This window comes from Trachemys scripta, chromosome 7 (genome assembly GCF_013100865.1).
Source record: "Trachemys scripta elegans isolate TJP31775 chromosome 7, CAS_Tse_1.0, whole genome shotgun sequence".
Taxonomy (NCBI): domain Eukaryota; kingdom Metazoa; phylum Chordata; order Testudines; family Emydidae; genus Trachemys; species Trachemys scripta.
The window spans coordinates 77,041,501-77,054,071 of NC_048304.1; the positions used below are offsets into that span (position 1 = coordinate 77,041,501).

The 12,571-nt window shown below is 43.6% G+C and overlaps 1 protein-coding gene across 10 annotated transcripts in view; it reads right to left on the reverse strand.

Moving 5' to 3' along the window:
- Nucleotides 1-11,226, reverse strand: part of FAM13C (family with sequence similarity 13 member C) — a 103,865-nt gene extending 92,639 nt beyond the window's left edge. For 9 of the 10 annotated variants that reach the window (XR_004646480.1, XM_034775858.1, XM_034775861.1 and 6 more), the window contains exons 1-2: nt 10,945-11,108; nt 5,699-5,755 (exon numbers count right to left, since the gene is read on the reverse strand). Coding sequence is in view for 8 of the 10 variants with exons in the window: in XM_034775858.1 (XP_034631749.1) it covers nt 5,699-5,755; nt 10,945-11,006 (119 nt within the window). In the remaining 2 variants the exon portion in view is untranslated. Of the gene's footprint in view, nt 1-5,698; nt 5,756-10,944; nt 11,109-11,185 lie in introns of those variants that run through there. The other variant, XM_034775860.1, reaches the window with a different exon arrangement.
- Nucleotides 11,227-12,571: the final 1,345 nt, after the last annotated feature.

Genomic DNA, 12,571 nt, shown 5'->3' on the forward strand with positions numbered 1-12,571 from the left:
TGCTGATGCCACGCTTTAGATGCACATCTGGGCCTGTGGGGAGAAGAGGCTGTTCAAGCGCAGCTATGGCGTAGTTGTAGAAACATGGACATCTACAGGCAGTGAATGGGCAGATCAGGGATCAGCAGCAATGCTGCATAAAAGCAAAGGAACTGCAGCAGGCATGCCAGAAGGCCAGGGAGCTCAACAGTCAATTCGGCGCCAAGCCACAGCCCTGCTGTTTTTACAACGAGCTGCACCCCACAGAGCGACATGGATCTCTCCAACGAGCCCAAGACACAGACCCCTTGTTGTGAACAGCAAAGAAGAGGAAGATGGGGTACATACAACTGCGGGGTCCATCTATGCTGTAAGCCAGAATCTGCCCAAGATGCCACGTAGTCCAGTAACTCCCTGCGGGTGTGCCCCATTCAGGGAAAGGAACCTCAGGTAAGCGTGAAGGCATTTCCTATTGTAATGTTGAAATGCCAAGATGGTGCCTGACCCCAACATAGCAGAACACAGGTATTGACTTATACTAGAAGAGGTAGCAGTATAACTAAGAGAGGTGGAGCTGTTATCTTCTTTTCATTCCCTGCAGAGAGTTAGCTGGGCTGCCCATGAGCAGTACTTGGTTTATAGACACAGGTATGTGCCTTGAATTCTCCTGAGAGATCTTGTTGCAACTTTCTTAGGCCTGGTCCACACTAACCCCCCACTTCGGACTAAGGTACGAAGTACCTTAGTCCGAACTTACCGCGGGTCCAGACGCGGCAGGGAGGCTCCCCCGTCGATGCCGCGTACTCCTCTCCCCGAGCCGGAATACCGGCGTCGACGGCGAGCACTTCCGGGATCGATCCCAGAACATCGATTGCCTGCCGCCGGACCCTCCGGTAAGTGTAGACGTACCCTTAGAGGTAGTCTGCAATCTTCTTCTGAAGATTTCTAGTATTGGCAGCCTTATTGCTCTGTGATAGGACACATTCCCACACCGGTCTCTGATGTCTTCGGCAGGCACCACTGCAGTAAACAGGCTAGCAGAGTATGGGTCCAGGTGGCTTAGGGACACAAGTAACTACTGTGCTCTCTTCATTACCCTTGGGAGTGAGATATCAGCTAAAATCACCATTGCCTGGGAAAAACAGCACTGGTGCTCAGTGCTATTAACTTGCACTCATACACATGGAAATAGGGGCCAAATTTTTACTGTTTCATGCCACCAAACAATTCCCTCCTCATACCCCCCATTCCCTACACCTGTCCTTGGCCATACTCAGTGTGGCTGGGACTGGATAGGCGTCTTGTGCACAGGTGTTCCAAGGCGGAAGTAGCAATAAGCATGTCGTGTTTAAAATGTTAGGGGACAAAAGGGAAGGAAGTTCTGAAACTTAACTTGCACTTTCTGCTGTCACTATACCTACAATGACACCTCTGTATGTTTTATCCATAGATGCTACTAGTGCATTCCTCCATATCCGCAGATTGCCTGACCATGATAAGGAGGAGAAAGAAGAGGACACAGGAGGATATGTTCATCAAGATCCTGCAAACTAGTGCTGCATTGGACCATGAACAGAGTACTTGGAGGGTGAACATTGCAGACGGCCTGGAGAAAGAAAGAAAGCAGATAGAAGAAAGATCCAGGAGTCCCAGCAGAAAAAGGACAGGGAGCTTTTTCAAGGGACAGTAGAAAAAACACAGCTTCACATACACTGACTTGTGAGAGTCACAGTTGCTGTATGGGTAGCCAAAATGTATATGAATGTTCTGTCAGCTTATTAAGTTCTGTTCCATTAATTTATTTTAGAAGTTTTTATTGAATGCCTTTTTTAATTGCACCTTTTTTGCACTGGTTTTGTTATGTAATAAAAATCTATTTTTGGTAAATAATTGATCTTTATGACTTCATAACATATGCTGGAGAATGCATAGCACTACTGAAAGCTCCCACGACCTGTTATTGTAGAGGTCAACAAAACTCATAGGATCAGTGACAAACACAGTGTAATAATTATAAATTCACAGCAAGCACCATATAATTAATAGGCACATTGCCAGACAGTGTTATATTAATAAATGTACACCAAGGACCATACAATTCCTAAAAGCCCCCAAAACTTCAGGACAGGTAGGGCACAGTCCACACAATGCATTGCTGTGGCTGACCGTTAAAGTGCTCTGTCAAGGCCTCTTTCGACTGTAGAGCTCCGCATTAAGTTCTTCCAATAGCCCTTGTGGCTGGCTGTGCAAACTCAGGAGAAACACGCTTCATCTCCACTGTGGCGGCAATTTTTCCTCCTTTGTTTCATAGATATTATGCAGGACACAACAGGTAGCTATAACCACTGTTTTTTTCCCCCTCTTGCAGAGATCCAATCCCGTGAGTAAACATCACCAGCATCCCTTCAACCACCCATAGACATTCAACTGCCATTCTGCACCTGCTGAGCTGGTAGCTGAATCTTTCCTTGGTGTTGTTGAGGTGGCCAGTGTATGACTTCATGAGCCAGGGAAGCAAGGGATAGACTGGGTCCTCCAGGATCACTACTGGCATTTTATCACCACCAATGGTAATCTGCTAGTCATGAAAAAATGTCCCTACTTGCAGCTTTCTGAACAGTCCGGTGTTCTCAAAGATGTGAGTGTCATGAACCTTCCCTGACCAGTCCACACTGATGTCAGTGAAGCATCCCTGGTGATCCACCAGGGTTACATAACCATAGAAAAGTAGCCCTTTCTGTTGAAGTACTCTGGGGCAAGGTGATCTGTTGCCAAAATAGCGATAACGTGATACCTATTGCTCCACCACAGTTCGGGAACCCCACTATGTCGCGTACAGTACTGAGAGTCACAGTCTTGTGTAGCAGGACACAATTAAGGGCCCCACATACTTGCATGACAACTCCAAAACGGTTTCCTGCTGACCAGCTGCAATTGGGAGTTGCAAGTTTCCACAGTGTGATCGCCACTCGCTTGTCAGCTGTCAGTGCATCTCTTAGTCTGGTGTCCCTGCATTAGAGCTGGGAAGAGCTTAGCATCCAGATCCAGGGACGTGGCCTTTCACATCCAAATGTTCTGCAGCTACTGCTCATCATCCTGAACCTGCCTTACAATGCATTCTCATTGCTCAGTCAGAGCAGGGATCAGTAACCTTTGGCACGTGGCCCGCCATGGTACGCACCCTGGCAGGCCAGGCCAGTTTGTTTACCTGCCGCGTCTGCAGGTTCGGCTGATCGTGGCTCCCATTGGCTGCAGTTCGCCGTTCCAGGCCAATGGGGGCTGCAGAAAGTGGTGCGGGCTGAGGGATGTGCTGGCCGCTGCTTCCTGCTGCCCCCATTGGCCTGGAGCGGTGAACCGCGGCCAGTGGGAGCCGAACCTGCGGACGCGGCAGGTAAACAAACCGGCCCGGCCAGCCAGGGTGCGTACCATGGTGGGCCACGTGCCAAAGGTTGCCGATCCCTGAGTCAGAGATTGTTTCTCAGGCCCAGAAGCAGCACTACTGTCTGCAGCTTCCCCGTAAGTGCCACCAACAACCTTGAATTGGTTCTTGCTACATCCCACAGCAATCTGTCTTCCACAAAATTGTCATGTCCCCCGCACTGCTGAGGTTCTTCCTATGGTTCTGCAAATACCAGAGATCGTTCGTCCTGTGTTTGCAGTTCTCATAACAATAGTGCAATAGTGAAGAGAGGTTTAATTAGACCCTGAGACACACTTAGGAGCTCAGGCTCCATGCTTCTGTCAGAGATGGCAGACAGACAGAAGTGCTGCAGGGTTTTGTGGGATTTTTAAAAAGGCATGAAAATTATGGGATAGGGGTTGCATTATAGGATGGAGAAAGCTGCTTGATGTGAACTTGACCCCTTCCTCTCAGTCACCCCTATGCAACTCACTTCTGCCCTACTATGCAGTGCCAAAGTTCCCAAGAGACAGTGCTCCAGATGGCGGGGAGTTGCATACTAAGATACCTATCCAATGTGCACCACACATTGACCCAAGCACTCCTGATGAATACATGCAGTGCCAACACAAGGAGTCAAGTGCACACGCATGAGTGATATACTAACTGTGGCAGCTTTATGCCAATGTAACTTGCATTGACCAATGTTTGCAGCATAGATATGGCCTTAGAGTTGCTACTTTTTTGCCTTCCCATACTAAAAGTCAAAAGCATCTTTTCCCATATCATCACCCAATGCCACAGGCTTCAGAAGTCATTGGTTTAGCTGGGCTGTAGCCCTACTAATATTGTGGTCTTTCCCCTCACACAAACTGTGGCTTCCTACATCCGTGACCTCATTCAGCAAACTCCCTTCCCCATCCTTTCATATCTCCTTGCTCTTTCCACTCAGTTTTTCACCCTTCCTCTGGGCTACTACATCCCCTCCATGTCTGCTGGAATAAGGGAGAAAGAAGGGCATATGAAGTAGGATTTGGACAGCCAGAGTAGGACAGGTTTTGAGCTGAGAGGAGCAAAAGCATGCCTGCCTTCTTTTCCCTACCTCATGTCCAGACATGTTCCCGCTTCATCTTTCCTAGCCTAGATTCCAGCCAAACCATTGCCCTTCCCTCCACTCCCTCCCAGGCAGACACTATCACTTCCTAGAGGAAGGCATCCAGTACTCACACTCCTTCCCCACCGCATCTTAGTCCAGAAAAAAATGAGATAAGTTTGGTAGTTTGTGGGAGGCAGCTGGACAAGTTAGTGAAAATTATATCAGAATCCTGATTGCAGGAAAGGGTCACCATGCATAACAGCAAATCACAGTCTAGGTGGTTTAATTAGACCCTGGGACACTCTTGAGAGCTCAGGTAAAAGTTGTGGCTAGGACAGAAGTCTCATCTTTGTCTGGCAAGCAGAGTACAACCTTTCCTCCCAGATGCAGACCTTGCTGCAGTTATCCATGCCTTTGTTACTTCAAAGTTAGATTCCTATAATACACTTTGTATAGAACTACACAATCAAACTATTCAGAAATTTAAGCTAGTGAGAGAGTGGGGCTGCCCACTTATTAAGCAGTGCATCATGAGAGAATAGGTTACCGGCCATGCTCTGTACTCTACACTGGCTGCCAGTTTTCACGTGGAAGCCAGGATGTTGGTTTTAACCAATAAAGCCCTAAGATTTGTGACCTGACTACCTGAGAGATCACCTCACTCCCTGTCTGAACTCCAACAGCTGAGATTATCAGAGAAGCTTGAGTTGGACCACCTCAGGAGTTTAGTAGAGAGCAGCCCGTTGACACAGAATTCTCTGTATTGGGACCCCACCTTCAGAACTGGCTTTTCCCTGTTTGGCTCACCAGGGCCCAGATGTGTTAACTTCGTAGGCACCAAAACTTTTCCCCCAAGGAAATGGGTTGTGGATAGAAAGTTTGGTCTGGGTAGCTATTATTGTTACTGGGTGGGTTGCTTTCTCTTGCATAGGCAGTTCTAGAAATATATTGAAATACAGTTGGTTTTAAATTGTCTAAATTTTAAATTGTCTGGAATGCTAAGCTGTGTCGTTCAAAAGCAGAAATACACAAATATACCCTGGGTGATTTTCATCTCAATAATACTTAAACTAAACTATTCTGTAATTTAGAAGAATTTTAATTTTCAGTGATGATGATCCTTGAGTTTTTGGGTACCATTAACAGATGATCCCTGATAGATAGGGATGAAAGAAAGTCAGATCCCTTGCCAAGGGTTTTCGGATAAGATATAGAGTAAATACCTGTGGATGGAGCTTGCTGCTTGGTCTTCATGTACAGACTCTGTATCCTCGTCACACCTTGAAAATGGATATAAAATCATTATTGACTTTTTGCCAGTTGCATACTTTATCTTTTCAGTAACAAAACTGGTCAGTTTGAAGTGACACGTACAATTCTCTAAACATTCCTCTTTCTCAAGCTTTAACTGAAGTCAATTCATGGCATAGTTTCTCTGTTTGCAAAGTTTGTTGTGATATTTTAAAATCTGATTTTCTGCAGAATTAGATAGACCATTTGCTCACTCTCTTTTGTCTTACTGGAAATCCCATGACGAATAAAATGCAGCTTCTACTGTTAAAATTGTAGAAAATAAAGGACACATCCTTCTTTTTAATTGCTAATAGCCTACTTTGCTCAAAGTATTATAAACAGTAATTAACTTAACACACAGTGCATTTTTTCCTCCAAGACCATAATTAGAAGGAGAAAATGCCGTTACATTAAATACCCAACTGTTGACCAGAGATTCAGAATGACATCAAGTATAGATTAACTTTGCAATGCTGAGTGCAAGACGATCTGCAGATCCAAACTGCAATGCACAATGGAGGCTTCTCTTGCCATCTAGACCCAGATATAAAGAAGAGTCTACCTTCCACTCTATTAATTCTGGACAAATGTTTGCCCCTCCCCCACCCTCTTCTCTTCACCCTCTGCTCATACTCACACTGCACAAACACTGAACAGGCCTGGATTACTTGATGCTAGCTGGCAGAAGAATCTATTCATTATGTGGGAAGCAACCTGTAATTCAGTTGATTCATTAATTATTGACGAAAGCTGCCTGGCTCTGGAAAGAACACATTAAATGATAAACGTGTATCCCTCCATGGCAATTTGATGGTAAGATTTTAATATGCTCCTCTCCCTGCCAGTCTTCTGCTGATATCTTTATCAACAGGCAAGCTGCTGATGAAATTATTTAAAGGGATACTCTCTCAATCGGTTTACACTTCCTGCATTGACCTACCTTTGGGGGAGGGAGGGAAGGGTTAATGAATGCATCCACTGAGGATGCCTTGAGTGCATTTCTTTTAAAAGAAAGACATAATTTCTCTCTTTAAAACTGCTGAGCATCTCAATGTTTAGGTAATACAGTAGTGCTAATTTTTGCAAGTATGTTAATGTGACCTTTGTTTGGGCATGAGTATGACCCCAATGCTGGGATTCTGCCTACAGAACTACAGACAAGGAAGAGAAGCAATGTATACTGAGTAATACATTGCAGTTGCAGAAACAGTTCCAATAGCAAGCCTCTCCATAGAGCTCCTGTTGCCACTCCTCTATTCTCCTATGGTTTAATATTGGTAGGGGAGTGGCCCTGAGAGCCACTCTCCAGCTAACCAGTGTTAAAGGGAGAAAGCCACTTTCCAGAAGAAATCTTCATCTAAAATTGGGGAAGGAAAAATCAGTTGGAAAATTTGAGGATAGGAGTTGGGAAAATCAGGGAAACTTTCAGGGAGAGGAAAGAGAGATGGGAGAACACAAGGAGAGGCGATAGAGAGGAATAATGTTCCTTGACAGAGGTGGAATGGCCCTGCTAATCTGCCCAGTGAAGACACCAGAAGGGAGCAGAATGCCACCAAGGCTCCCCACAGGAGACTAAAATAAGTGAGAGCCTAGACCTGTTTAGGAGAGGGGCAATTATTGGGTGAGAGGTTTGTGTGGCTTGGCTGGGGCCTATCTGAATCAATTAAGGATGCCAGTAGATCGGGTTTCCACTCTGCTTTGAATAGAAGCTCCACACTGGCCCAGTTTCTCCATTCCAAGCTAAGCTTGTGACAGGAACAGAGAGCCAGAGGAAAAGTTAACTTTATACCACCTTTACACTTCTCCTGTTCTGGTGGCCAATTTGAGCTGCTCTTACTCATACCTGGCTCTCTGTGGCTCTAAGGGACCACTCTGACAGCCAAGAATAGTCAGAGCATATAGGCACTCCTGGCCATGGCTTTCTTCACCAGGAACATCACCTACATGAAGGGACTGCGAGGGATGCAGCATACATACACCAACTGAATACTGCCTGGGGATTCTCCCCTCTACTGAGCAAATCCCCGGGATTCTCCCCTGTACTGAGCAAATCCACTGCGTGTTGGTTCCACTGAGTTTGCTCAGGGGTGATCCTATGAACTACAGAGCACCGAACCTTACTTCAGTACCAGGTAATTGGTTGAAATAATAAATAAAAACAGAATTATAAGACACCTATGTGAACATTATATGATGTTAATCAAGGAGGACAGTACGGAAGTATACAAAATAATGAATAACATAGAGAAGACAATTGGGTGTTTCTATTTACTCAGCTCATAAGAACAAGGGGACAATAAAATTAAAAGGTATCAAATTTGAAACTGATAAAAAAAATTAAAAAACCCAACAGAATACCAAGTTAACCTGTGAAATGCACTGCCACAAGGTATTGCTTGAGGCTAAGACCCTAGCAGGATTTTTAAAAGGATTACTGTATTGCACTACATGGATATTGAAAATACCCAGTTACACTACATAGGATTTTTTTTTTTAAAGAGCAGGGAGATGTCCCTTAGTGGTAGGTTATTCCATTAATGACCTTCATCTGACGCATCTGGCACTGGATGATCAGAGACAGCAGAGCAACTAGATGGACAGCTCTGATCCAATATGGCAATTCCTATGTACCATTTTCCCAGAGAATGTGGGATTTAGTGGATGTATTGTGATTTGTTCCTTCTTTGTCTGACTAGAGAGGAAACCTTTCTGAGCACCTGGAAAGCTGCATCTACTTTGAGGCTATGAAATTTAAGACATGCATATAAACAATAACTTCTCATTCACCAGATGCACATATAGCCCACTAGGAGCCTGGCAGCTCTGGACTTTTGGCTTATCTGGAGAAAGGTCCCTGGAAAAAAGTGAGGTTTGATGTTTTATATCAAGGTCCTGTGTATTGTATGATTCTGCAGCATCTTCCCCTTGCAACAGAATTGTGCTTCAGAATGTAAGGCCAAGATTGGATGCCTAAAGTTAGGTACCTAGATCCTCATTTACACTGCTAAATAGAAGTGACCTCATTTTCAGAAGTGCGCAGCATGAAAAATTTGTACTAAAGTCAATGGGAGCACTGTGTTCTCAGCACCTCTGAAAATCTGGCATCTTTTATTTCAGTGCCTAAGTAGGGATAAAAGCGTCTAACTTTAGCACCCATATTTGACAATTTTGGCCCAAGTAGGTTTTTTTAAAGTATGTTTCAAGCCCCCCGGGTTTATAAACTTGCTAAAAATAAAGAGAAAGACAAATTCCATGTGAAAACAGGGTTCTGTTTCTACCGTGTGCCTAGCAAACTTCTCCAGTGCCCCACACTATGTGGGATATCCCATTTCTCAGATGCCTTTGGACCAAGGACCTGCTATTCCACCCTGCTGCCACCAGGTCCCAGTGCAGTAGTGGCTGCTGTGCACATACCCTACCTTCTCCTTTTCCCTATTGGCAATGCTAGTGTAATGCCAACAGACCCCAGTCATTGGCAGGCAGGATCAAACCTGGGGCCTCTGAAGCTTAGTGCATGAGCCTCTATCTCATGAGCTAAAAGGCAACTGGCTATTAGCTAAGGCTGAAGAGCAAACTCACTGTCTTTCTTTCTCTCTCTAATTGGTCTCAGTGCCACTAGACAGGACAGAACACCACACCCAGGAGGTGTGTGGGTTACACTACAAAGCAGGCCTCTCTACAATGCTTCCTCCGGTCTTTACGGTGACAGGAAGCCTGGCAGAGAAAGACTTGCACCATTGGCCCTAGCGGCACAACTAGAGGAAAGGCAAAGATGTGCTCAGGCAGGGGGAACCCTGAGGCTGAGGAAGAGAAAGGTTGGGGAAAGTATTAAAAATGTGATGTCCTACTTCGTCCCTCATTTGGAAAGTCCCACATGTTGTCCTTCATTTTAGACCCCACTGTGCCACAATACAGCATTTAAAGGTGGAGCTGTATTGTGGCAAAACTAATTAAAAATAATATTCAAAAACATTTTCTGGTTTTTTATGCCATTTAATTTCATGCTGATTACTGTAGCACTCCAAAAATTGAGATAAAATTAATACATGAAGCAAAGTGAGAGAGGTATATAGGAAGTTAAAGGTGTTTGGAATCCCTAGAAAAATGTTACATCCGTTCTTCTCTAGTCAGTTTGACAGCACATATGGATTGCTCAAACTGAGTAACAACCTAGACTGCTTTCAAAATATATAATTTCCCCTGCAACATTTTAGCAAACAGTTCATAATCATCTTAGGCTTTTTATTCCTAGCATTTCAGCAATGTGAAATGTACCTTACATGCAAACAAATCTATAAATCATCTCCCTTCTGAGAAACTGCTGGCCACAATTCAGCTGAGCAGTCTTCTGAAATGCAATCAAGTGTGAAATTTGGGGATAAAATACCTATGAAACACAAACAGGGTCACAATACATATTTTTCAGAGCCAAAAAGAGCTGTACTAATGTCAGTGAATAATGCAGAATAGTCACATCTGAAATTAAAGCATGTTCCTTTAAGGAAAACCAGAAGTATATTTAATTTTTAAATTGCTAATGGCATCTCAGTGTTTGTAACTTTACAATGTTTTCTACTGTTCTGCTGTCTGTCCACCTTCCTAAGATAAAAAGGCAAAACATATTTCTTTAAAACCAAAGGGTGTGTGTGTGTGGGGGGGGGAAGTGCATGTAAAAAGTTTACTGCATTAATTGCAAAGGGAAACTGCATTCAGATCCTGAACCTGTCTAAATAATGCAGTGTTTTGCTCAAAACATTCTTAAAGAATATTTTCTGCCAATGCTGACAGTAAGCATAGCCCATGTGCTCTTAGAAAACTCACACTTTTGCTTGTCATGATCAGTAACAAGAATTAGCAATATTTTCTCATGAGATGTACAGTATACATACAATCATATATTCAAACATATGTAAAATATATATGGCAGAAAACAGCAACAAAGATATTCTTTCATAATGCCAGCCCATTACTAATGGCTAGTGAACCATATGTAAATATTGTTGTTTTATATCATATTCAACATATTTTCAATAAAATATTAAAATCCCAGAAGACTGTGCATCATAAAATGTACCAGAAAGCTTTTTCACTTTTGAAATAGTATTTAAAATTATTCTCTGCCCTGCTTAACATATCATTCTTATTTAATGGTATAGGTAAATATTTATTCACTTACTCTGCTAAAGCTGTATTGTTGAAGGAATGATCCTGAATACTGAAACAGAAACAAGAAAACATCAGTTAGTCAATAAAGCAGGCAGCCTCCCCAATTGTTTTTCAGTTGCTGGAACACATACAGAAACATGGCATTGCAAGGCAAGTCTCTGTGTTAGCTCTACATGCACATACCGTACGCTGGGCTGCTCTGCACATGCTCATAATCAAAGAACCATAGGGATTAGCCCTGTAATACTCACAAACCACAAAGCCCATCCAGCAGTGCTTTCAATATATGAACTCAGGTTGCCAGGAGATTCTCAAAAAGGGATCAGGCACTCTGCAGTTACAACTATGCTGTTAAATAGAAACTGTGATTTCTAGCACATTGATACAAGTGTTAGGTATTCTCATTCTTTAAACATTTATTAGCAGTCTGCTCATTATACACTATGTCACGTTTATTACTTCAAATAGGGATGACCAATTAAGGATGACTTTTCTTCAGTTGTCTAACAAATTCTGCTGATAGCCAAACTCCAAGGGAAGCTGCGAAAAAAATTAAACTGAATCGGAAGGAAGGGGTGCTAAGCTAACATAGGATTTTTAAATGAGCAGCATGGAAACTGCTTCTGCGAAAGAGGAATGGATAGCAAAATCCAAACTAACCCTGAAGTAAAGGGTCTGCAAACCTGGTTTTATACATCTATAAAGGTCAAATCAGGATTCAGATAAATGTGCTGATTCTGAGATAACCTGGAGCTTCCTGTCTACTTGCATCTTAAAAATCTGGTAAATATTCTGCTAGATCATCCTACAGTAGAAAAATATATTCTTGCTGCTACATGTTTTCCAAATAATGGAGTATTACGAGCATTCTTGATGTGTGACAATGGCACTGCACAGACTACAGCAAGAAACCAAGCAGAGATTCGGAGGCGGGGCTTCCTACTCACTGAAGCAGCCTGTGGCTAGCATGATGCGTGAACACAGTTCACAATCATCGTTAGCATGAATGAGGATCCAAAGCCACACCAGGACAAGGCAGCTAGAATTCCCCTTCCCTTAAACAATATTGACATTATCTCTTATTCATGTCTGTTCTGAGCTCGCTCATCCAATGCACATTGTTTTATAGACTCAAACTTTAAGGTCAGAAGGAAGCATTGTGATCATATAATCTGGCCTCCTGCACATCACAGGCAACAGAACCTCACACACCCACTCCTGTAAAGGACCCCTAACCTCTGGCTGAGTTACTGAAGTCCTCAAATCATGATTTAAAGACTTTGAGTTACAGAGAATCCACTATTTATTCTAGTTCATACCAGCAAGTGACCTGTGCTCCATGCTGCAGAGGCAGGCAAAAAAAACCCAGGGTCCCCTCCAATCTGACCTGGGGGGAAATTCCTTCCTGACCCTATATACAATGATTAGTTAGACACTGAGTGTGTGGGTGAGACCCAGGGGCCAGAAACCTGGGAAGGAATCTTCTTTAGTAACTCAGAGTCCTCCCTATCTTGTGCCCCATCCCTAGCCATTGGAGATATTTGCTACTAGCAGTCGCAGATAGGCCACATGCCATTGCAGGCAATCTCATCATACTATCCCCTCCATACACTTATCAAGTTCAGTCTTGAAACCAC